Source organism: Pipistrellus hanaki (assembly GCF_964339955.1).
Source record: "Pipistrellus hanaki genome assembly, chromosome: 5".
NCBI lineage: Eukaryota > Metazoa > Chordata > Mammalia > Chiroptera > Vespertilionidae > Pipistrellus > Pipistrellus hanaki.
Genome location: NC_140507.1, coordinates 70,888,627 through 70,912,541, shown reverse-complemented (window position 1 = coordinate 70,912,541; position 23,915 = coordinate 70,888,627). Strand labels below are relative to the sequence as shown.

Below are 23,915 nucleotides of genomic sequence, written 5' to 3'. Positions count from 1 at the left end.
GAGGAGGGGGCCCTTTTGTGCACTTGGGCTGAGGGGTGTGCTGCGTCCCCTCCCGGGTGTGGGAGGCCCGGGCCGCACCCCCTCCGGGGGCCCAGGGCGGGTCTCCGGGCCGTCTGGGGGAGGGGGGAGGTGCGGGGGGGCAGCGCCCAGACCGTGGGCGCGGGGAGGGCGCGGGGCCGGGGCGCCTCAGGCCTTGGAGAAGGTGGCGGCGCCGGCGGGACCCCCGGGCGCCGCGCCGGGCTCCTCGGCCCAGCGGTTCATGCAGCGGCGCCGCGCGTTCATGAAGAAGTTGCTGACGGTGTTGAGCTCCAGGCCGAGCTGCTGCGAGATGGTGACCTGCATCTCCTTGGACGGCCGCTTGTTCTCCTTGAAGATGGCGATCAGCGTGCGGCGCTGCAGGTCGGTGAACACCAGGCGCTGCTTCTTGGGCTGCAGCGCGCGCTCCTTCTGCTGCTCCTGCTCCTTGCGCTTGCAGGCTGCGGGCGAGACAGCGCCACCGCGCGGCCGGGCGGGGGGCGGCAGGCGGCGCCGGGAAGAGACGGCCGGAAAGCAGGACGCGGGGAAGCACGGAGGGACGGAGACACGGCGGGGGACAGGACCCAAGGAGAGGGGGAGACACACACATGTCAGGAGGGTGACATGGGAGAGGCCAAGAGGCCGCAAGAAGAAGGTGGGAGAGACATGCAGAAACAGAAGAAAGGGGCAGACAGTCATGGGAGAGGAGACAAGGGCGCGGGGCAGGCAGATAGGGTGGCGGGAGACAAAGAAGGAGATACAGTGTGAGCACATCTCTGCAGACCTGGGCCGCCACCCTCCTCCAATGCCTCTCCTGCGGGCTAGTCCCTTCCCGGGCTCATACCCCAAACCTCCTGCCCCACCCCGCCAAAGGCCCCGCCCCAGGGGGTACAATTGGTGGTGGCCACCCCTCCCCCCTCTCCTCTCCCCCGCCCCCCGCAGCCCACACCTGGGGATGTGGGGGGGGGGGGTGACTTGGAAATTGAATCACTGGGCTCACTGTAGGTGGGCCAAAGAAGCAGTTAATTAATAGGTCCTTGGGGTGAGTCACACACCCAGGACCCTCCCCCTGGGATGACGGGCACTCCGTTCTCAGAAGGACGGTGAGGTCCATGCCTCCTTCCCTGAGGCCTGACCACCTTAGGGACCCGGGGTGAGGCTGACATTGGCGTCCACAGTCTGACTCCAGTATCGGAGCTGCCACTCTGTCCTGTCTCCCTCCCCCCTCTATCTCCCCGCCCCCCCATGGGCAGGCTGAGACCCAGGCTTGGCCTTGCTCACGTGCCACAGGGAGCTGGGAGGTCTGAGGAGGATGGGGGTGGGTGGGTGGGTGCAGGACCACCCCTCCCTCTTCTAGGCCACCTGTGCGGAGCCGGGAGAGGCTGCAGGAGGCTGCCTCTGGCCGGCAGCTGCTTGCAAAGGTGAGACAGCGGCAGCTCAGGGACATGGCACCTGTGGTCCTACTCTCCCCGCACCCTCCCTCCCCCAGCTCCTGAGGGGACTCCTTTCTCAAAGGCCAGTGAGTGGGAAAAATGGGCTCTGTCAGCCTGAGCGGCTGCCTCCGCTCAGGGGCTGGGGATGCTTATAGCTTCAGCGCAGACGCTGGCAGAGTCCTCCCTTCCCTGCCACACCCGGCCATCTGCCTCCACACGGCCGCCATGCCCCCCGCTTCCCAGGCCGCGGCCAGCGGTGCAGGCGGCCCCGGCGGATCTCTGCGGCCCGCCCCGCTGGGACCGCACGGAGCTCACTCCTTTCGGTTCCAGAACAGTCTGAACCAGATCAATGTCCGCACGAATGTTCCCCGTGCTGTGGCTCAGCTCGCAGGGACAACAGGTTCTCTCCTGAGCACCGACCGACACACCACGGCTCGCCTCGTCCCCTCTGTCTGTCTGACCTGGAACTCCTGGCACTGCTTATTGGCTGTGTCAGGCTTCATGATTAAGTGAGAGTGATGGCTGGAGCTTACCGGACATCTTAGTAAAGTTTCTAATTGAGAGAGGGGCGGGGAATGGTTGGCGGTGAGGGGGGTGACGATCTCAGAAGAAATACTGGTAGACAGACAGGGAGCGCTGTCGTTACTGTTCTCAGAGTGGTGTGAGACAAAGGCTGTGTCCATGAAATGGGAGCAGGATGGCGCTCCGTATAAAGGATCGAGGGTCACACAATGTGTTAGAACATAAATATGTAATATAATGCCTGGAATAAAATCAATGTAAGGACTGGAGCATACAGTTAAGCAAATATCCCTGGAAACAGAACAAAGCAGGCGCAGAGATGGAAAATAAGGGAAAGGGAGTAACGTTAGAAGATGAATTGATGCTGAAACTGGTTTGGCTCAGTGGATAGAGCGTCGGCCTGCGGACTGGGGGGTCCCAGGTTCGATTCCGGTCAGGGGCATGTGTATTGGTTGCGGGCACATCCCCAGTGGGGGGTGTGCAAGAGGCAGGTGATCGATGTTTCTCTCTCATCGATGTTTCTAACTCTCTATCCCTCTCTCTTCTCTTTGAAAAATCAATAATATATATATATAAAGAGGATGAATGGAGCAGGTTTGTCATTTGGTCAAGAGGCAATCCAAAAATAGAGGAAATTGTCACATAAACAGTGAGGAGAAAGAAGAACGCAGGTTTGAGGGCCACGGGAGTCCAGTTTAAAGGAGCCCAGGAAGTGCTCCGCTCCGGGACTGAAAGAGGACACTCCTGAGGCCCCTCCCCGTGAAGTGTTAGTGACCCAGAGGAAAGGGAAGATCGTAAAAGCCCCAAGAGAGGAAAGGCAGGCATCACACAGAGGTAAGACTCCGCGTGGCTTTGGACTTCTAAAGAACCAAGGGACAGTGGAGCGACGCCTGGAACATTCAGAGGGACAGTTATGTTCATTTAAGATGGTACAAATACATACATAAATAAAATGGGATGGCCTGCCAAACATCCAGCATGAAGGTGGGAATAAAGATGCAGTCAGACATTCAACATCTGCTGAGAAAGATACTGCAGGGTGTGTTCCACCAAAATAAGGAGTTAAATAAAAAATAAATAAATAAATAAAGGAAGGGATTCAGGAACGTGGTTCAAACTGGGAGACAGGGAAAAGGGGTCCCCCCAACAGGGAAGGAGGGCCTGGAAGACAGCAGCACACCGCACCAAGGCCAAGAGGGAAGCCACACAGACATCAGAGCAGGAGCGCCACCGAGTGTGCAGGGGAGATGCCCCAATAAGAGTGGAAAACCTGCCGAAACCGGTTTGGCTCAATGGATAGAGCGTAGGACTGCGGACTGAAAGGTCCCGGGTTTGATTCCGGTCAAGGGCATGTACCTTGGTCCCCAGTAGGGGGTGTGCAAGAGGCAGCTGATGGATGATTCTCTCTCATCGATGTTTCTAACTCTCCCTCTCTGTAGAAAAATCAATAAAATATATTAAAAAAAAAAAAAAAAGAGTGGGAAATCCTATTGGGCTATTTTTGCATTTTGTTGGGGAGTTGGGAAGAATTTGTGATGGACAATTATTAACTTATGGAAAAACAAACCGCTGTACAGGAAAGGAAACGCAACCCCAGTATTCCAGTGGTCAATGATATTCACTGGAATCATAATGATGTTAATACTGAATATTGATTTTGGCAAAACAATGTATTTGTAACTATATTGAAAAGCTGACAGAGGGAGAGGATGGGATGTGACTATGGGGAGATGGGGAGACAAACCCAGGGGATGCACAGGGCACTATGTAGCCTTCAGTGTACAAAACTAAGGAGAAAGAACCTAAATGTTCTTTTTTTTAAAAAAAAAATGTATTTCTTTATTGATTTCAGAGAGGAAGGGAGAGGGAGAGAATCATTGATTGGCTGCCTCCTGCATGCCCAGTACTAGGGATGGAGCCCACAACCCGGGCATGTGCCCTTGGCCGGAACTGAACCCGGGACCCTTCAGCCCACAGGCCAATGCTCTATCTACTGAGCAAAACTGGCTAGGGCTGTTCTTCTTCTTTTTATTTTTTAAAATATATTTTATTGATATTTCACAGAGAGGAAGGGAGAAGGATAGAAAGTTAGAAACATCGATGAGAGAGCAACATCGATCAGCTGCCTCCCACACACCGCCCACTGGGGATGTGCCCACAACCCAGGTATATGTCCTTGACCGGAATCGAACCCGGGACCCTTGAGTCCGCAGACCGACGCTCTATCCACTGAGCCAAACCAGCCTCGGCTCTTCTTCTTTTTTTTAATGCTCATCTTTTGGAAGGAAGTGTAAGGAACTGCTTGACCTCCATCTCCTCGGAACTTGGTCCTGGGAGGGGTCCCCCATTCTTCCGGAGGAAAGCCGGGTCTCAGGCAGCGAGAAGAGTCAGAACAGCCTTTCCCCCCTCATCTCCCCTTTGTCCAATCGAGCGCCCAATGGGTGCAGAGGCTGGGGGAGGGGCCTGGGGGAAACGGAGTTGTGAAAACACTTCGCATTTTGTCCATCACAGCAAAAAGAGGCTCCGTCCTCCCGCCCCCTTCCTTCCCGGCGTCAATCTAATTTCAGCTCCTCACTGCCCCATCGATCCGGCTCCAGTTGGAGCTGCTCACTCTGAGCAGCTTTGTCATCCCTTCCATCCCCCACAGGCCCCTCACCAGCCTGGAGGCCCTGCTGTGGCCCCAACGCCCCTCCATCAGGATCCTCCCCCAACGCCCCTCCATCAGGATCCCCCCCCAACGCCCCTCCATCAGGATCCCCCCCCAACGCCCCTCCATCAGGATCCCCCCCCCCAACGCCCCTCCATCAGGATCCCCCCCCAACGCCCCTCCATCACCATCCCCCCCCAACGCCCCTCCATCAGGATCCCCCCCCAACGCCCCTCCATCAGGATCCCCCCCAACGCCCCTCCATCAGGATCCTCCCCCAACGCCCCTCCATCAGGATCCCCACCCAACGCCCCTCCATCAGGATCCCCCCCCAACGCCCCTCCATCAGGATCCCCCCCCCCAACGCCCCTCCATCAGGATCCCCCCCCAACGCCCCTCCATCAGGATCCTCCCCCCCCCAACGCCCCTCCATCAGGATCCCCCCCCAACGCCCCTCCATCAGGATCCCCCCCCAACGCCCCTCCATCAGGATCCCCCCCCAACGCCCCTCCATCAGGATCCTCCCCCCAACGCCCCTCCATCAGGATCCCCCCCCAACGCCCCTCCATCAGGATCCTCCCCCCCCCAACGCCCCTCCATCAGGATCCTCCCCCCAACGCCCCTCCATCAGGATCCCCCCCCAACGCCCCTCCATCAGGATCCCCCCCCAACGCCCCTCCATCAGGATCCCCCCCCAACGCCCCTCCATCAGGATCCTCCCCCCAACGCCCCTCCATCAGGATCCCCCCCCAACGCCCCTCCATCAGGATCCTCCCCCCAACGCCCCTCCATCAGGATCCCCCCCCAACGCCCCTCCATCAGGATCCTCTCCCAACGCCCCTCCATCAGGATCCTCCCCCCCCCAACGCCCCTCCATCAGGATCCCCCCCCAACGCCCCTCCATCAGGATCCCCCCCCAACGCCCCTCCATCAGGATCCCCCCCCAACGCCCCTCCATCAGGATCCCCCCCCAACGCCCCTCCATCAGGATCCTCTCCCAACGCCCCTCCATCAGGATCCCCCCCCAACGCCCCTCCATCAGGATCCTCCCCCAACGCCCCTCCATCAGGATCCCCCCCCAACGCCCCTCCATCAGGATCCCCCCCCAACGCCCCTCCATCAGGATCCTCTCCCAACGCCCCTCCATCAGGATCCCCCCCCAACGCCCCTCCATCAGGATCCCCCCCAACGCCCCTCCATCAGGATCCTCTCCCAACGCCCCTCCATCAGGATCCCCCCCCAACGCCCCTCCATCAGGATCCCCCCCCAACGCCCCTCCATCAGGATCCTCTCCCAACGCCCCTCCATCAGGATCCCCCCCCAACGCCCCTCCATCAGGATCCTCCCCCCAACGCCCCTCCATCAGGATCCCCCCCCAACGCCCCTCCATCAGGATCCCCCCCCAACGCCCCTCCATCAGGATCCCCCCCCAACGCCCCTCCATCAGGATCCTCTCCCAACGCCCCTCCATCAGGATCCCCCCCCAACGCCCCTCCATCAGGATCCTCCCCCAACGCCCCTCCATCAGGATCCCCCCCCAACGCCCCTCCATCAGGATCCCCCCCCAACGCCCCTCCATCAGGATCCTTTCCCAACGCCCCTCCATCAGGATCCCCCCCCCAACGCCCCTCCATCAGGATCCCCCCCCAACGCCCCTCCATCAGGATCCTCTCCCAACGCCCCTCCATCAGGATCCCCCCCCAACGCCCCTCCATCAGGATCCCCCCCCAACGCCCCTCCATCAGGATCCCCCCCCAACGCCCCTCCATCAGGATCCCCCCCCAACGCCCCTCCATCAGGATCCCCCCCCAACGCCCCTCCATCAGGATCCCCCCCCAACGCCCCTCCATCAGGATCCCCCCCCCAACGCCCCTCCATCAGGATCCCCCCCCAACGCCCCTCCATCAGGATCCCCCCCCAACGCCCCTCCATCAGGATCCTCCCCCCAACGCCCCTCCATCAGGATCCCCCCCCAACGCCCCTCCATCAGGATCCCCCCCCAACGCCCCTCCATCAGGATCCCCCCCCAACGCCCCTCCATCAGGATCCTCCCCCCCCCAACGCCCCTCCATCAGGATCCTCCCCCCCCAACGCCCCTCCATCAGGATCCCCCCCCAACGCCCCTCCATCAGGATCCCCCCCCAACGCCCCTCCATCAGGATCCCCCCCCAACGCCCCTCCATCAGGATCCTCCCCCCCCCAACGCCCCTCCATCAGGATCCTCCCCCCCCAACGCCCCTCCATCAGGATCCCCCCCCAACGCCCCTCCATCAGGATCCCCCCCCAACGCCCCTCCATCAGGATCCCCCCCCAACGCCCCTCCATCAGGATCCCCCCCCAACGCCCCTCCATCAGGATCCTCCCCCCCCCAACGCCCCTCCATCAGGATCCCCCCCCAACGCCCCTCCATCAGGATCCCCCCCCAACGCCCCTCCATCAGGATCCTCCCCCCCCCAACGCCCCTCCATCAGGATCCTCCCCCCAACGCCCCTCCATCAGGATCCCCCCCCCAACGCCCCTCCATCAGGATCCTCCCCCAACGCCCCTCCATCAGGATCCCCCCCCCCAACGCCCCTCCATCAGGATCCCCCCCAACGCCCCTCCATCAGGATCCCCCCCCAACGCCCCTCCATCAGGATCCCCCCCCAACGCCCCTCCATCAGGATCCTCCCCCAACGCCCCTCCATCAGGATCCCCCCCCAACGCCCCTCCATCAGGATCCCCCCCCAACGCCCCTCCATCAGGATCCCCCCCCCAACGCCCCTCCATCAGGATCCTCCCCCCCCCAACGCCCCTCCATCAGGATCCCCCCCCAACGCCCCTCCATCAGGATCCCCCCCCAACGCCCCTCCATCAGGATCCCCCCCCAACGCCCCTCCATCAGGATCCCCCCCCAACGCCCCTCCATCAGGATCCCCCCCCAACGCCCCTCCATCAGGATCCTCCCCCCCCAACGCCCCTCCATCAGGATCCTCCCCCCCCCAACGCCCCTCCATCAGGATCCCCCCCCAACGCCCCTCCATCAGGATCCCCCCCCAACGCCCCTCCATCAGGATCCCCCCCCAACGCCCCTCCATCAGGATCCCCCCCCAACGCCCCTCCATCAGGATCCCCCCCCCAACGCCCCTCCATCAGGATCCTCCCCCCCCCAACGCCCCTCCATCAGGATCCCCCCCCCAACGCCCCTCCATCAGGATCCTCCCCCCCCCAACGCCCCTCCATCAGGATCCCCCCCCAACGCCCCTCCATCAGGATCCCCCCCCAACGCCCCTCCATCAGCATCCTTCCCAGCTCTCAGGATCCTTCCCAGCAGCCTAACGGCCACTGCGGTTGCTGTGCTGCCCAGGGCAGCCCCAAGAAGGGATGAGGCCGTGGGTATGAACCCCTTTTACTGGAGTAAAAACTGAGGCTGGAAGAGAATGACTGACCAGGAAGCAGGCCAGGGGCCAGAGATCCACCCTGAGAAGTCTTGGACTCACCCGGGCACCAAAACCAGTGATCTCCACTAGGAACTGCCACCTGCGTCATAGCCTCTACCATCACCTCCTCTACCTGCATCTCTCCTCCATCCTCCATCTTCTCCACCCTCACCTCCTCCACTCTCACCTCCTCCACCCTCACCTCCTTCACCCTCACCTCCTCCACCCTCACCTCCTTCACCCTCACCTCCTCCACCATCACCTCCTCCACCTGCATCCCTTCTCCATCCTTCATCTTCACCCTCACCTCCTCCACCATCACCTCCTTTACCTTCACCTCCTCCACCCTCACCTCCTCCACCATCACCTCCTTCACCCTCACCTCCTCCACCCTTACCTCCTCCACCATCACCTCCTCCACCTGCATCCCTTCTCCATCCTTCACCTTCTCCACCCTCACCTCCTCCACCCTCACCTCCTCCACCCTGACCTCCACCATCACCTCCTCCACCATCATCTCCTTCACTCTCACCTCCTCCACCCTCTCCTCCTCCACTCTTACCTACTCCACCATCACCCCCTCCCCCCTCTCCTCCTCCTCCTCACCTCCTCCACCCTCACTTCCTCCACCATCACCTCCTCCACCACCTGCATCCCTTCTGTCTCCAGTGCACCCTTCATCATGACCTCCTCCACCTTCAATGTCACTTCTACCTCATCACGCCTCCTACCATCACTGCCATCACCTCCACCATCAGTATCAGTACTTCATCCCTCTCCCACCTCCATCGCTTCCTTCACCATCAGTATCCCTTCCACCCCGTCAGCTCCTGCACCTCCATCACCTCCATCACCACCATCACCTCTATCACCTCCCCTACACCGCTCTCACCTTTTTATCACCACCACCCACCTACTGTTTTCTTCACGCCATCACCATCACTATCGCCTGCACCAGCACCTCCACCACCATCTTCTCCACTGTCTTCATCTACCTCGCCCAGCACCACCACAGGGTTCGCCTGGAATGTGCCCAGCACAGAGGGACTGAGCCCGGGGGGGGGGGGGGGGGGAGCAGGGAGTGGCCCCAGACACAGACCTTCACCACGAACTGTGGTTGCCATGCAGCTGGTGGAGGAACCAGCAGGGCTGGCTTGTGGGTTTGTTGGGGGAGTTCGGGCATCTGACACCCCTGTGGGACCCTGGGCAAGCCAGGCAATCCCTTGCAGGGCCTCAGTCTCCCCATTTGTGAAATTGGGGCGCTGCCTCCGTCAAACGTTTTTCAGTGAACATCAGCTGTTCCAAGCTCTCCCCACTTCAGTGAGCTCCCCCTGCCCCACTCAGTCACCTCACCTCTTACTGCTGCTCCTCACTCCATGTCACATCCGTCTCCTCCCTGGCATGGTCCCGCCTCGGAGCCTTTGCACCGGCATCACCCCTGCCTGAGTCCCTCTCCCACATTTCTTTCTTTCTTGCTTTCTTTCTTTCTTGCTTTCTTTTAAAAAATATTGATTTTTTTTACAGAGAGGAAGAGAGAGGGATAGAGAGTTAGAAATATCAACGAGAGAGAATCATCGATCAGCTGCCTCTTGCACACCCCCTGCTGGGGATGTGCCTTGACCGGAATCGAACCCGGGACCCTTCAGTCCACAGGCCGACGCTCTACCACTGAGCCAAACCGGTTTCGGCTCCCACATTTCTTTAGGGCTTTCTCACTTTCTTCTAGTCTTTGCTCCAACATGTCCTCTGTGAGGCCTACCCTGACCCTCAATTTGATACTGCAGCTCCCCGCCGCCCACACTTGTATCTTTTTGTCCTCAGACTTACAACGGTCCACCCACTCTATCCCCTTTAGGGAGGGTTTGGGTCCCAACTGTTCTCTGTCCTCTGTGACCCCAGGGACTAAGCGCCTGATGCTAAGAACCGCTGAATCTGACACCCTCGGAGCTCAGGGCATCGGCTCCACCCAACCTGCCTCCTGCTGCGCACCAAGTCTTTTCAGAGGCCGGGCATGAGGAGGGTCTGGGCAGGCTCCGGGGCAGAGGTTTGGGAGGCTACTAAAGGAGGCCCAGAAGCGACGGAAACCCCATTCTCCAACCAGCCCTGTCACCCAGGCAGGCACTACCTGGGGCCTTTCTGCAGCACCTGCCCCGAGGTTCCGGACGCCACCGGCAGAGGGCAGCCGTTCTACACCAGCTCCCGTAGGAGGGGCGGGCCCCCGGCCGCCAGCTCACGTCCAGGGGGCCAAGGAGGTGAACCCTGGGACCCTCACGTTCCAGAGGAAAGCCCTTTCGTTTCAGACCCTCTGGGACTTGCCCCACAGCTCCCCTCTCCCATCCTGCTTCCAGCCTTTCTAGAAGTCGCTGGGCTCAGCAGACCTCCCCCACCCACCAGGACTCCTCCAGGGGCCCCGGAGAGAGCCAGGCCCCACCACCGGGTGGATGATTGTACCATGTCAGCTCTCTGAGCGTCCGTTTCCTCCACTGAAAAATGGTCTTAATCACAGCCTCGCTGAAACCGGTTTGGCTCAGTGGGTAGAGCGTCGGCCTGGGGACTGAAAGGTCCCAGGTTCGATTTCGGTCAAGGGCATGTACCTTGGTTGCGGGCACATCCCCAGTAGGGGGTGTGCAAGAGGCAGCTGATCGATGACTCTCATCGATGTTTCTAGCTCTCTATCCCTCTCTCTTCCTCTCTGTAAAAAAAAAAAATCAATAAAATATATTAAAAAATAAAAATTCATAGCCTCTATCTTGCTGGGCCGTGGAAAGGGATTTAGCTGGAAAAGTCCCCAATACCATGGTGGGACGGGGATGAGACCCCACGCTCCTATCTGAGATTCCCTGGGAGGACCCCGGCTCTGGGACCCCCTTTCCGGGAGGACATGAGGTTTCTCCCCCTTTCAGCCTCAGCCCCTCTTCTGGACTCTCACTGGGGAGAGGAGGGAGGGAGACACTGAGGTCAGGAGCAGGGGGCCGGGCTGCCCCAGCCAGAGAACTCTTACGCATCCCTCAAAGCCCTGCAGCAGAGGCCTTTCCCCCAGGAAACCTTCCCCTCCCCCACCCCCATCAGAGCCCCAGCTCCCTCCCCTGGGACCCCCGGCATGGAATCCGTCCACAGGAGGCCACTGGGTGGGTGTTTTTCCAAAGACTGATGCCCCTGGTGACACCCCAATTTGGGTAATGTGACAGAAAGGGGACTCAGCCCAGACTCAGGACCCTGCTAGGGGAGATCCAGCTGGCCACTGCCTTGGAAGGCCAGTGAGACCCCTGGGAGGGAGCACCCTCAGCAGGGAGCACCCTCTGCCCAGCCAGCGAGGGAGCAGCTGGGCCTGCTCACAGGCAGGTGGGGAAGGGGAGCCCAGATTCAGTCTCTCCTCCGTGGGGTGAGCAGAATCGGGTCTGCACCTCAGGAAGCTGGGATCCACCCTGTTCACCCCCATCATCTCCAGAAAGACACCATCTTCTCCTCCATCCTCCCGCTCCTTCTCCCTCCTCCTCCGCCTTCCCTCTCCTGCCCCCTGCCCCCCTCGCCGCCTCCCGCTCCTAGGCTGGTCGGTGGGTCTTGTTCCTCTTCACCGTCTCCTGCTCATCCTTTCTATCCCTGGCCGTGAGCGGGCCATGTGCCAGCTCTGTCTGTTCCCGGCCCTCTGAGTGTGGCGGTGTGGGGCTGCCCAGGGGCCTGGCTGTGGGCATGGGTGGGTGGTGTACTTTGCTACAGGTTGTGGGTCCACACACAACCGATGCACAGGTGTGTGAGCCTCTGAGTAACTGGGACAGCCCGTGATGCTAACGGGTCATCTAGGCAGGGCAGAAGGGCAGCAGCTGGGGACCTGGAGGGCGATGGAGGGAAGAGGCCCAGAGCCCGCGGGAAAGACCTCGGGGCCGCAGAGCTCGGTGTGACCTTGGCTTGTAGCCGGCTTTGGGGCGCCCCGTGTGCACGTAGACAAGGGGACGCAGCGTGAAGAACTAATGGTCTGAGGCGACACAGCGGGGTGTGACGTTGTGACATCAGGTGGGTGGAGGCCCGCTGTGTCCATCAGACCCCTCCTCCAGCACAGTTCCTTCTGCCCGGCTCCAGGGAGCTGCCCGCTCACCCCCTGGCCATTCGTGGTCAGCAGGGATGGCAGGCCGGGGCTCCACAGGCCAAGCGGCCTTGACACACACTCTGTGGACATCGGTTTCCTGGTTCCTCGGGTGAACACAGTGACCCAGGACCCTGATACCCTTGTCTGTAGGTGGGGTGACAGCGGCCTCACTGTGCAGGGGTCATGAGATCTGGGCAGTAAGTGCTGAGTGAAGGGGACCCTGCAGCCCCTTCCTTCCTTCCTCAGACATTTATCAGTCTTGGTTCCAGAACAGGGTGGCTGCTGCCTCACTCAGAGCAGCAGGAGGTGGGGGGATGGAAGTGGAGTCTTGGGGGGGGGGGATTTGTGGGGGGAAGATGTGAGCAGGCCTGGGTTCTGAGAGACCTCCACGTGGGGACGGACCTGGGCAAGGAGGATGGGACTGGAGACAGAGCTTGGGTGTCTGGGACGGGGGGGAGGGGGGGGCAGTCAAATCAAGGGGAGGAGAAGAGACATGAGGCAGAGTGGCATTAGGAGAATGAGCTGATTGCCACCCGCCCCCTCCCCACCCCCCCAGCTGGTTTTGACAGAGAAGGACAACAGGATGGTGTCTCTGAAACTGATGATGGAGCACCTGAGGGGTTCTTGTCCCTCTGGGTGGTGCTGTCTGTGCGGCACCCAAAGCAGCAACTGAGCACTCTTGTCTCCACCCCACCCCCAGCCTTCCTGCCCCGTGTCTGCCAAATGGGGCATAAAGGGTGGGGGCGTGGGAGCAAGAGCTGGAGCCGGCGGTCCCCTCCCCGCTGGCCACCTCCAGTGCTCAGCTCTGGCTTCACGGAGCAGACAATTCAATACGGAGCCCAGTCTCCGGCTGGGATGATGACCCGTTTCCTTGGCGACAAGTCCCGCCCCTGGCCGCCAGCTGCCCAGCCCCAGATGTGGGGAACAGTGATGCCTTCACCTTGTGGCTCGTCCCAGGGGCTGAGCCGCCCTGAGCGCCCTCTGCTGGCCTCCCCAGGCCAGAGGAGGTGGGTGACTAGCCCAAGCTGACACAGAGCTCCCTCTGAGGGGGGCCTGGAGAACATGTGCCCACCCTCTCTATCCACACCCTGCACCCCTGAGGGAAAGGGGTTCCCATGGGGGGGGGGCTGAGCCAGGCCCCTGCCCTCAGGTGAGGACCCCTGGAGGCCTTGGCAGCCCCTCATCTGTCCCCACTCTGTCCCTCTGCCTCTCCTCCCCTCCCTGCTGGCGTGGCCTACACCTCCCTGCCCAGCCTCTGAGAGGTACCTCTGCCAGCAGGCACCTCTGCCAGCCTTCTGAAAGGCCCTCCTTCCTCCCTCCCTCCCTCCTCTCCCCCAGATGAGATTTTAATGGCCACATTTTCAAATTAGTTCTGAGCCTTTCAATGACTTATCAGGAAAATAAGTGTTTCCACTGGACTCTGGGCCACCTCTCCTGGGCCGTCATCTGGAGTTTGCACCACCAGGTAGGGGTGTGTGTGCTCGGAGACTCCTCCCCCCATTCCGGCACAGTCACAAAGGGGCACCACACACACACACACACACACACACAGCTTTTTTTTTTTAATGTTGAGAAGTCACAGCCGCCAACAGTTGGAAATGAATTTGAAAAAGATGACAGGAAAGAACCCAGTGATAAGTAAAAGCGCAGAGAGGCCAGCACAGAACACAGAAGCAGGGGGGTGAGGCGAGCCCAGCATTTCAAGAACAGAAACAAAGGCCCAGATCAACCCACGTGCCTAACGGCCGCCTCGTGGTGCTCACCACGGCCCGGTGATGGTGACGGTGACGGTGACGGTGACGGTGATGGTGATGGGGAGTCATGAGGCGGACGGTGGCTGCGGAAGGCGGAAATGGACAACGGGGAGATTCCTGGAGGCGCTCTCTCCTGATGTGGGACGTTCTGGTGTCTGGAAGGGAACAGAGTGGACTCTCTCCCGTGTGTGTGAGTGTGTGTGTGTGTGTGTGTGTGTGTGTGTGTGTTTCTTCAAGAAAAGGAGGGGAGGATTCAGTGCAACCTCTTTGTAGAAGAAGAAAAAACCTGGCGCCTGGAGAAAGTGTAAACTTTAAGAAGTACTAAGAAAGGTGGAGGAGAGAGCGGAGGCTTTGTGGTTGCTTTTCGGCAGGAGGGGGGGGGTGCCTTTTTCTTTATCCGCCTCCTGCTCCCTCCGGGCTGGGGAGCGCAGTCCTCACTGGGGGGATGAGGTGCGCACGGGATGGGATGGGGGGATGGGAAGCGCCGTGTCCAAGGCTCCCTGGTCCCTGCGCGCTGCCTGGCCCCCCGCCGCCCTCGCGTGGAGCCGGCGCGGCTCGCCGGGGACCAGGACGCCGGGAGCGCGGAGCCCAGCGCCCAGGACCCCGCCGCCCTGGGAGCTCCGCCGGGAAGGAGGCGACCCCGAGGCTCCCACCGGGCGGGCTGTGGTTCCCGCCCCCGCCGGGTTCGGGGCCGCTGAGGACTGGTTCTCCGCGGAGCAGAGCAGAGCGCGCACCGACAACCCTGAGGTCCGAGGCCTCGGGTGTGCAGGGCCAGGGCCAGCCTGCTTAGCGGGGCTGCGTGCACCCAAGCCCTGCAGACGGCGGCGGGCGGGGCACGCTGATTCCGCCGGGTCTAGGTGGGCGTGGGGAGGACCCTCCCCGGCGGGACGCCACGGCGGACTCCCAGGCAGCCGGGGTAGCGTTCTCCCCGAGGGGAGGGACGCAGGCACAGGCATCCGCCCCAACCGGAGACTCCCGGGCCTGGCTGTGGTCTGGAGGATCCGCACCAGGTCTCCTGTCCACCCACCTTGGTCTCTGTGGGCTGATGCCACTCCCTCCCTGCCCTCGGCGCTAGAAGGAGGGTCAGACGGCACCTGCCCAGACACAGGGACCAAGTGGTCCTGTGCGCCCACCCCTGGAGCCCATGGATGACCCCCAGGTACCAGCGCGGGTCTTGGGGGAGTTCTTTCTGGCGCCCCCAGCGGCCTGGAATATGCCAGACCTGGCCCCCCCGAGGGGGGGTGGGGGTCCAGAGGCGGAGTCTGGACCCGCGAGTCCTAGTGTGGATGTGGGCGCGTCCATCGCGTCCCTGCACCTGGCTCCTTGGCCAGCCGCGCCAGGCCCTTCTCTTTGTCCTTCCTTCTACCTGCTGTGAGTCTGTGGCCTCCCGCCGTGACTCGTAGGTCTGAGGGGCGCTCTTAACCCCGCCCCCCCACACACATATCTGTTCACAAGGCAAGAGTTCAGCGGCGGGAGGATCCGTTTCCTAGCCACACCCACATCGGTGCCTCCTAGGAAGAAGGGAAACTGAGGCTGCAGGTGTTCTGGGACTGAAGGAGGTCACGTGGGCCTCCCTCCCGGGCCAGTCTCTCCCCTCCCCCACCAGCACTGGCTTGCTTATTGATCAAGGGCCATATTTAATTAAAAACTTGATTCAAACAGCCTGAGCTCCTCAGGTTCATGGCTCCATACAAAGACACCCGCTGCAGGGGCCCAGCCTCAGTCCTTACGGCTGCTCCGCGCTCCCCCTCCCAGCCTGCCTTCCAAGTTCCGCTCGCTGGCACTACCCTTCCACGCTCCCTGGGAGGAAATTCGGGGTTTGAAGGCTGTGGCAGGAGCTTGCTTCACATCTTAGGGGCTCAGGGAGCCGCTGCCAGGAGGCCAAGCAGAGGAGGAAAGAGCTTCGAGGAGATCAGAGATCATCCAAGGTCCCCTGCAGGCCGGGGCCAGCCCGGTGGGGGGTTGTGAGAGCAGAGCCTGGGAGGCGGCAGGACAGGAGCCGGTCACTCAGACCTGAGGGGTGGCTGACAGGGAGGAAGCAATGGAGTGGGGAAGATTGAGGAGGAGAACGATGGGGGCTTGGTTGGTTCTAGGACTTCATTCCTTCAGAAAAAAGAAGCCAAAGGTCAGCTCCCACCCCTTTGCCCTACAAAGGACTCCCCCAGACTCATCTGTGTGCTTCTCTGTGACGTGGGGGTGACCATCCATTTCTCTCTCAGTAGGAAGGGACTACCGCTGGTCCTGGGCTCGGAGAGTGCTGGACTTTCAACGCTGGGCCCAGGACCACCCTGAGGGCCAGGTCTCTCCAGTTCTGCCTCTTCTTGTTCTTGTTTGTTTTTGTCACTCTCTGCTTCTCCTGCCTCTCTCTGTCCCTCTCCCTCTCCGAGCCTCTGCATGTGTCTGGTCTCCTTTCCTCCTGGCCCGCAGGAGGGGGTGGTTCCAGGAAAAGCCTGGGATGGGAGGGATCCTGGTGGCTTGGAGTTGGAAGGGGCAGGGAGGAATAGAACCTGGTCCCCTTCAGACCCTCCCTGAGGGTCTCTGGTTGGTCCCTGGGGACAGGCTCAGATGGGCCTACAGAACTGCCATCCTCAGGAGACTCTGAGGAGCACAGCCTCCCAGCTCCCACTGTCCACTTAGTCAAGAGGCACCGAGTTGTGATTTTAAGAGCCTTGCACTGTCCTCACCTCAGTTCACTGAGCAGCACGCAGCTGTGTCTCCCCGGGCCACCTGCCTGCACGGTCCCATCTCTGCAGGGGTGGGAGCCCGAGCAGCTCCACTGGGCCTGCAGCTCCACCAGACTTGGGGGGCTGCAACCCCTGGCCCCCCTTTCTGCTGGGAGCTGGGTCTGCTCACCCTCATGCCAGAGCTGGTGCCACTCCTCACTGGGTCTGTGGCTCTGGCAAATCCCTTCCTTCCTCTCAGCCCTGGCTGCTCAGTGGGCACAATAACCCCATTTGGCTTAAAGGGTCATTCTGGATGATTCCATCTCTTGTTCTTGGTGGGCGCACTGAGACACGGGGGGAGGGCTTCAGCACCCCAATAAGCTCCTCTTCTTCCCTCCCACTCTGTACGAGGGGGCGAACCCTGGCCCAACCCAGCTCTGTGGTCTGGAAGTAGGGGGCTGGTTTGGGGGAACCCACATGGCTCTTCACACACAGCCCCAGCCCCAGACTCCTCCTACTCTGTGCATCCCCGGGAGGGCCTACAGTGTCCCCTCCAGCAGCCCCTGCCTAGTCTCCATGGATCCAGTAGGGCCCAGGCTGCTGAAGGAAACCGGGACGCCCCTCAAGCTGAGAAGAGGGTGTGAGGGGAGGGGGTGACTAAGGAACACGGCCTCAGGGTGCAGGGCCTGAGGATCTCCACGGGAGAAGGTTTGACTAGATTAACCTCAGCAAGCACCTGCTAGCTGGTATCCGATTCTGCCCATTTCTCAGATGAGGAAACTGAGGCTCGGGCCGGGCTCAGGGTCAGTCAGTGTTGCAGTCCAGGTAGGTCTCCGGTCTCTAGTCTAAGCTCTCTGCTGGGGTGACTCTTCCAGGGGTGGGGGTGGGGCAGGAACAGGCTCTGAGAGCTGTGGAGGGCCCCCTGCAGTTCACGTTAGATTTTTACCACCAGCTCCAGACCGCCACACCCTGACCACTGCTCTGCCCTCCTACCGCCAACCTGATGTCCGCCATCACTGCAGGGGGAGGGGGATCAGCAACTTGGTTCCAGAAATGGCCCCTCCACCCGGCCTCCATCATCCAGCGACTCTGGGCTCTGGACTCCCTAGAGGGCCTGGGGACCGAGAGGCCCCTCTTTCACTTGCCTCCACCTGATATTTTATTTTACACATATTTTTTTTCTGATTAGTTACAAAAAAAATTTTTTTTCTCCAGAGTTGCAATTTAAACAATATTTGAAGCCCGCCGAAGCTATCGACCAGGCAACGGTGATGAATTAGAGACGGTAATTCGAATTCATCGACCGCCCCGCCCCTGCCCAGGAGCCCGCCGCCCCTCCCCCAGCCCCTCTCCCATAATTACTGTTTGAGGCGGAGCAGGGAGGGCTTCGTCGAAGAGGAGGCAGCTGAGAAGCTGCCGGGAATCGCAGGACCCCGGGATGGGGTGGGGTGAGGCCCCCGTGGCAGTGGGTTTGGGGTGCTGTAGGACTGGCCTTGCCGAGACTAGGGGAGTCCTAGAATCTAAGAACGTCAGACCGTCAGAACCTGGCTCCTCTAATGCACTGACTTTACAGATGGGTAAACTGAGTCAGGCAGCAAAGGCAGGCCGGGGTGGAGTGGGGGGGCGGGGAGGGACCCTGAGATCTACCTGGTCAGAATTCTCTGGTGCCTTTCGGAAACAAAGAGAGCACCCTTCCCCCTCGGCTCCTGATCCCAGAGAGAGAGAGAGAGAGAGAGAGAGAGAGAGAGAGAGAGAGAGGGGAGGGGTGGAGGCAGAGCCCGGCCTGTGGGCCCCACACAGAGGAGCTACAACCGGACCCTCATACTCCCACCTCTCTTTGGGGGTCTCTCCCCCCCTCCCCCGTCTCCCTCTTTTGGTCTCTCCAGTTCTGCCTCCTCCTGTCCTTTCTTTGTTTTTGTCCCTCTGTCTCCTGCCTCTCTCCCTTTCCCTCTCCGGTTTGTGTGTGTGTCTGGCCTCCTCCCCGGGCCGCAGTATGGGGATCGGACCCCGGGCGCCACAGCCCGGAGCGGCCGGGCGGGCCAGGCCAGGCGGGGGCAAAGCCCTTGGTGCTCCGGGGCCTGGAGGCGGGGAGGGGGGCGGCTTTCGCTGGGCCGGCCCGGGCCGGAGGAGGACGGCCCTGAGGTCTCCCTGCCAGGGTCTGACCTGTGCCGAGGGGAGCGGGTGGGCGCACCCGGAGGCGCTGGGCCTGCCCCTGCGGGGTGGCACCTTCAGGAGGGGCGTGCGCCCCGTCTCCTCTCTAACTGCCCAGATTTGCCGCCACTTAACTGCTCCGTGCCGGCCGGTGCTGATCACCCAGCCTCCGCGCCTCTCACAACCCGGCCGGCCGCCCAGCAGACGTGGCCGGAGCGCGGAGTGTCCAGGCCCCCAGGCCCGGGCGCGCACCGGGAGGGCTGGCCGGTCACCGCGGGGGCAGAGGGGCGGGGACCGGTTCACTATCCCCACCGCCCCAGCGCGGCCAGGCCCTGCACTCACCCTTCCCGATCCCTCAGGGCCCCATTCAGACTCGTATTTCCCCAAAGCCAAAGCCTGGCTCGGAGTGGGAGGCTGGAGCTGCCTGGTGGAGGAGGCCAGCCCGGCCTCGGTGCCGCCTCTGTAATTCACAGGCGGCGGGAAGGGAGTCAGGACACGGCCAGGACTCCCCCGCGCCCCCGGCAGCCGCACCCCTCCGCGGGCTTTCCCACCTGCGCTTTGTCCCCTGGGGCCTGGCTCTCTTTCAGGCCTGAAACATGAGACCGAGAGACACTGCTAACGGGCCGTGGTAGTTACACAGCGTGACAGCGAGGAACACGGAAGGCGGCGTGCGGGCTGTGGGGTGCACCCACGCTGGGCACAAGGTCCCCAACAGACAGGCTCCGGGGAGGCGGTGGAGGTGGCGATATGTCTGGCGCGTTGTGTTGCCCATTGAACCAGTGCCCCTGAGGACCTAATGCATTTGGGGGGTACTTGGGCCAGAGCATGGGGGGGGGCAGAGGAGGGTGCTCGCTGCTGCCCGATGCCACGTCCTCTGCTCACAGCAGGCTGTGGCTGTGTTGACATGGCTGATACCCGCCTGCCATTGCGTGTGTGATGGGGAGGGAGGCAGAGCCGGGCGGCCCTTACACAAAACCGTGCAGGCTCCTGAGGCCGTTTCTAAGTCACAATCACCTCTCCGCACACTCGGCCACCGGCCACATGAGGAGAGTGTATTTCCCGCCCCCCAGGGCGGAGGATCTAGGAAGCCCATGGGCGGCCCAGCTAGTCACCTCACCCTACAGGGGGAAACTAAGGCTCCTGTGGGGGTGCAGACTCCCCAGTTGTCCAGTGTGCCTGGGGGGAGGGGAGGAAGGAACACAGGCCCCCTCTTCCCAGCCCCCCCAATCTGGGAGGGGCACAGCCAGGGCCCCGCCTCTCTGCTTGAGGGGTGCCCAGTGTAAGCCCTGGTCCAGCCATCCAGCCCCGCTCGCCCCTGTGCTCAGAGCAGCCATCGATCCAGCGCCTGCGGCAGCTATTGTCCCGGTGGCTGGAGCATCTGCAGTCCCCTCCCCGGCGTGGCCAGGGGGAGACCACCCCGCACAGGCCCGGCCCCTGGAAGTGACAGGGGGGCTGCTTCCCTGCACCCCCACATGCACCGGGAGAGGGGGAGGCTTGGTCAGGCCACCTCTCTGGGGGCAGGAATGGGGTCCCCAGAGGGGCTGGGGGCTGAGACAGACACAGAGGCTGAGGGACAGAGAGTGTGACAGAGAGGAGAAAGAATGAGGAGGGACAGGGAGAAACACCGCGAGCAAGCAAAAAATAAATAGGTGTTAGGCCGTGCCAGCAGACAGAGAGGAGGTAGACATGAGAGAAACATAAAAACAAAAACAAAAAGGCAAGGCGGGCCGGGAGTGTGCATCCGGGCCCAGAGCAGACGCTCCAGCGGGCCAGGGGCCGGGTGTGAAGGCCTCTGGACCAACCGCAGGACGAGGGTTCCCCGGCCTCCCCTCCCCCCGGCTCTCCCGTGACCTTTGCCAGCGGCCGGAGGTGGGGAGGGGGCTATCGATCCAGAGGCTGAACCACAAAGATGCGCGCGCTGGGGCCGCGGGCTGAGCACCGCCTGGCCTGGCCGCCAGCGGCCCTCGCCCAGCGGGCAGCCCCAGCTCCCGTCCCCGGCTGGGGGCACAGTGGGGCCTGTTCGGGAAGGGGAGAGTGGCACCCTGAACTGACAGCCACAGCGTATCTGGGGCACAGCACCCCTATTCCCCTCCCCACCACCACCACCACACACACACAAACACACAATGATCGACTCTGCAGGACGCTTCAGGGATCCTGGCTTCCCGGACGGGCTGGGCGGATGGCTAGGGGAGGGGCGGGGGGAGGCGGCACAACCCTTTCCTCCTTTTTGGCGACGGTACAGGCGGGCAGGGGCGCAGATCACGCTCTAACCTCCCCGAGCCGGCCTGAGCGGGGGAGGCCGGGACTTGGGGAGGCGGTCGGGGCTGCTTGGTTGTGGGGAGAGCCCCGAGCCAGCGTCCCGGGGGCGGCGGGCGGGCGGTGCGCGCCGCGCTCCTACCTGCGAGGCGCAGCGCCGACATGCGCTGGAACTCGGGCTCCTGCAGCCACTTCCACATCCTGCGGAAGGTCTCCCGGCCCGACTTGAGCTTGCTCCAGGGCTTGGGGTTGCGCAGCAGGTCGGAGAGCGTGCCCTGCGAGCGGCACAGGATGCGCTGCGCGAAGATGGCCTGCGGGATGCTGTAGCGCTTCAGCTCCGCCGTGATGCGCTGCGCCACCTCCTTGGTGTTGATCTCCTCGGCCGCCGCGCCAGCCCCGGGGCCGCCGCCTGGGCCGCCGCCGCCTCCCGGGCCGCCGCCGCCGCCCGCGTGCGGCCCGTGCGCCCCGGCCGCCGCCAGCCCGCCCAGCGGCGCCAGCAGCCCCGCCGCGCCCGCGCCGCCCGCGCCGCCGCCGCCGCCGCCCGGCAGCCCGCGGGCCAGCGCGTCCTCGGCGCGCCCCAGCAGCGCGGCGTGCGGCTCGAAGGCGGCGGGCGGCAGCAGCTTGTCGCCGGCCAGGTGGCCCGGGGCGCCGTAGGCGGCCAGCGGCGGGGGCGGCGGCGGCGGCGGCGGCTGCGGGGCCCCGTGCAGGGCGGGCGGCAGCGGGCTGGGCAGCGGCGACAGCGGCGAGCCCATGGCGGGCAGCTCCTTGCCGTAGGGCCCGTAGAGGTGGCCCACGGAGGCCAGCGCGGCGCGCTCGTCGCGCATGAGGGTGAAGCTGCCGCTCACGCTGGCCGCCAGGCGCTGCGGCGGGGGCGGCGGGGGCGGCGCGGCCGCCGGGTGCGGGTGCGCGTGCGGGTGGCCGCCGTGCGCCCCGGCCACCGCCGCGGCCGCCGCGTGCTGGTGGAACTTGTCGGCCACGGCCGCGAGCGGCGGCAGGTGCTGCAGGGGCGTGAGCGTCGTGTAGGTGCCGCCCAGGCCGGGCGCCTCGCAGGCCATGCCCATGGCCGGGTGCAGCGGGCCCGCCAGCTCCCCGCGGAAGTCGGCGCCGCCGCCCGCGCCGCCCGCGCCGCCCGCGCCGCCCGCGCCCCCGGCGCCGCCGCCGCCGCCGCCGCCGCCGTCCAGCAGGCTCGCCATTCCCGCCACCAGCCCCGGGCGCCCGGGCGCCACCAGCCCGCGGTGCTGCGCCGCCGCCGAACGCGCGTGGCCCGGGCTCAGAAGCTCGCCCGCCTGAGCGTGGGCCACGCCGTGCAGGCCCCCGAGGCTCTCCAGGCTGAGCTCCATGATGGGCCGCCCGCCGCGCGCTCTGCTCCGCGCCGGCCGGCGCTCAGGCCCGCTGCATGGCCCCGCCGCTCCGGGGCTGCGCGCGAGGCTGCCTGGCTGCGCGGCGCGGGGCCCGGCCTGGCTGCGAGCGCGGCCACCAGGATGTGGCGGGGGATCGGCGGCCGACGGCCGGGCCCGGGTCTGACGTCAGCGCCCCCGCCCACCCACTCCCCTCGCCGCCGCCTCCCGCCACCTGGCTCCCCGCCCTCCCGGGTCCCCTGGAGCGTCAGGCCAGCCGGAGCGGGCCTTCTGGGGTCCCCTGCCTCTGCGCGGCCTCCTGGGGCCGGACTTGCCAGGGACTGCGGGAGAGGGCCCGGGGACAGACTCTGGCGAGCTGGGGCCGGGGCCTCCGCTCTGGGTCTCTGCTTCCACGTCCCTCCCCAGAGGGTCAGGGGGAATACTTTCCTGCCAAGGACGCCTGGGTCCATCCCAAGGGAGTGTGGTGGGATTGTGGCGGACAAGGGACCTAGATCCCCTGTTCCCCCACAGCGCACACACCCACCCCAGGAGATGGATCCCCCAAGTTCAGTCCCTCTGTCCACCCCCGCGGGGCGCCAGGCCCGCTCACACACTCTGGGGCGCAGTGGTGAGGAGAGGAGGGTCCTCAGGTCGGCTCAGGGCCTGTTTGCTGGACTGTATGGAGCTGCTCCCGAGGGTGGGCACCCTGTCCTCAGTTTCCTCAGCTGTACCATGGAGAACCTGGCCTCAGGGGTGCCAACCGCCCCTCCCAATTCCAGGCCCTTCTACCTTCTTCCTCACCCCCCAAGAGCCCCTGCCCTCCAGCTCAGGCCAGTGAAGGATGCACCTCCTTTCTGCTTCCCCCACTCACCCTGCTTGTGGTTTCTCTTTTGTGTTGTGGGAGCAAAGACCCTCCTTCTCCTCGCCACTTGGCCACTTGGAGACAGGTGAGGCCAAGGGCCCCAGGGACTGGGAGAAACCGGGGCCTCCCACCCTCAGAGACACTCACAGGGGATCCCTCCAGTGGGGTCAGATGCAGGTCGGAAGGGGTGGAGCGGCCAGACCAGACCCCAAAGGCCAGAGTCTTAGGTGGGGAAGGAGCCCTCAAATCAGCCCACTCCTCACTTCCCCATTACATCTGCCCCCCGGGGACCTTTGCTCATTTTCCAGAAGAGGGGAGGGATGGTAAAGCTATTAATGCCTCTGCTGGAACCCCCCATGCACACCACTTAGGCACCCCGACCCCACCTTCAATGGGATCCCCCGCCCTGCAGTTGTGGCTACACCTTGGGGACTTGATTGTTGGCACTGCACATCTGCGCAGGGCCCTTTTCATGCCTCAGTTTCCTTTTCCTGCTTGCCCCAGATGAGAGCAGAGCACCAAAGTGAGGGAGGACCTTCTCTGTGGTCCAGGGAGTCAAGAGTCCAGGTGATCCAGCCCCTGCCCAGGGAGAGGGATTGGGAGTGGGGGGAGGAGAACTAGACGATAGAGTGGTCAGATCCAAGTCCTGGGGTGGGGCAGGGCTAAGCTCCCGCTTAGTGCCGAGGACTCAGGCACACACTCTCTCCTCCCCCAGCCCGAGGGGGAGTCAAATCACTTTCTCCTCCGGCCTCAGGGCCCAGGCAGAACG

General features: G+C 63.2%; 1 protein-coding gene across 1 annotated transcript; it reads right to left on the bottom strand.

The window, feature by feature from the left end:
• Positions 1–185: 185 nt before the first annotated feature.
• ONECUT3 (one cut homeobox 3) lies at positions 186–22,287 on the bottom strand (the record flags this gene model as incomplete). Its single annotated transcript, XM_084883527.1, has 2 exons — positions 186–476; positions 21,090–22,287. The coding sequence occupies 2 exons, from the start codon at positions 22,285–22,287 to the stop codon at positions 187–189; spliced, it is 1,488 nt and encodes a 495-aa protein (XP_084739653.1). The 3' UTR covers position 186.
• Positions 22,288–23,915: the final 1,628 nt, after the last annotated feature.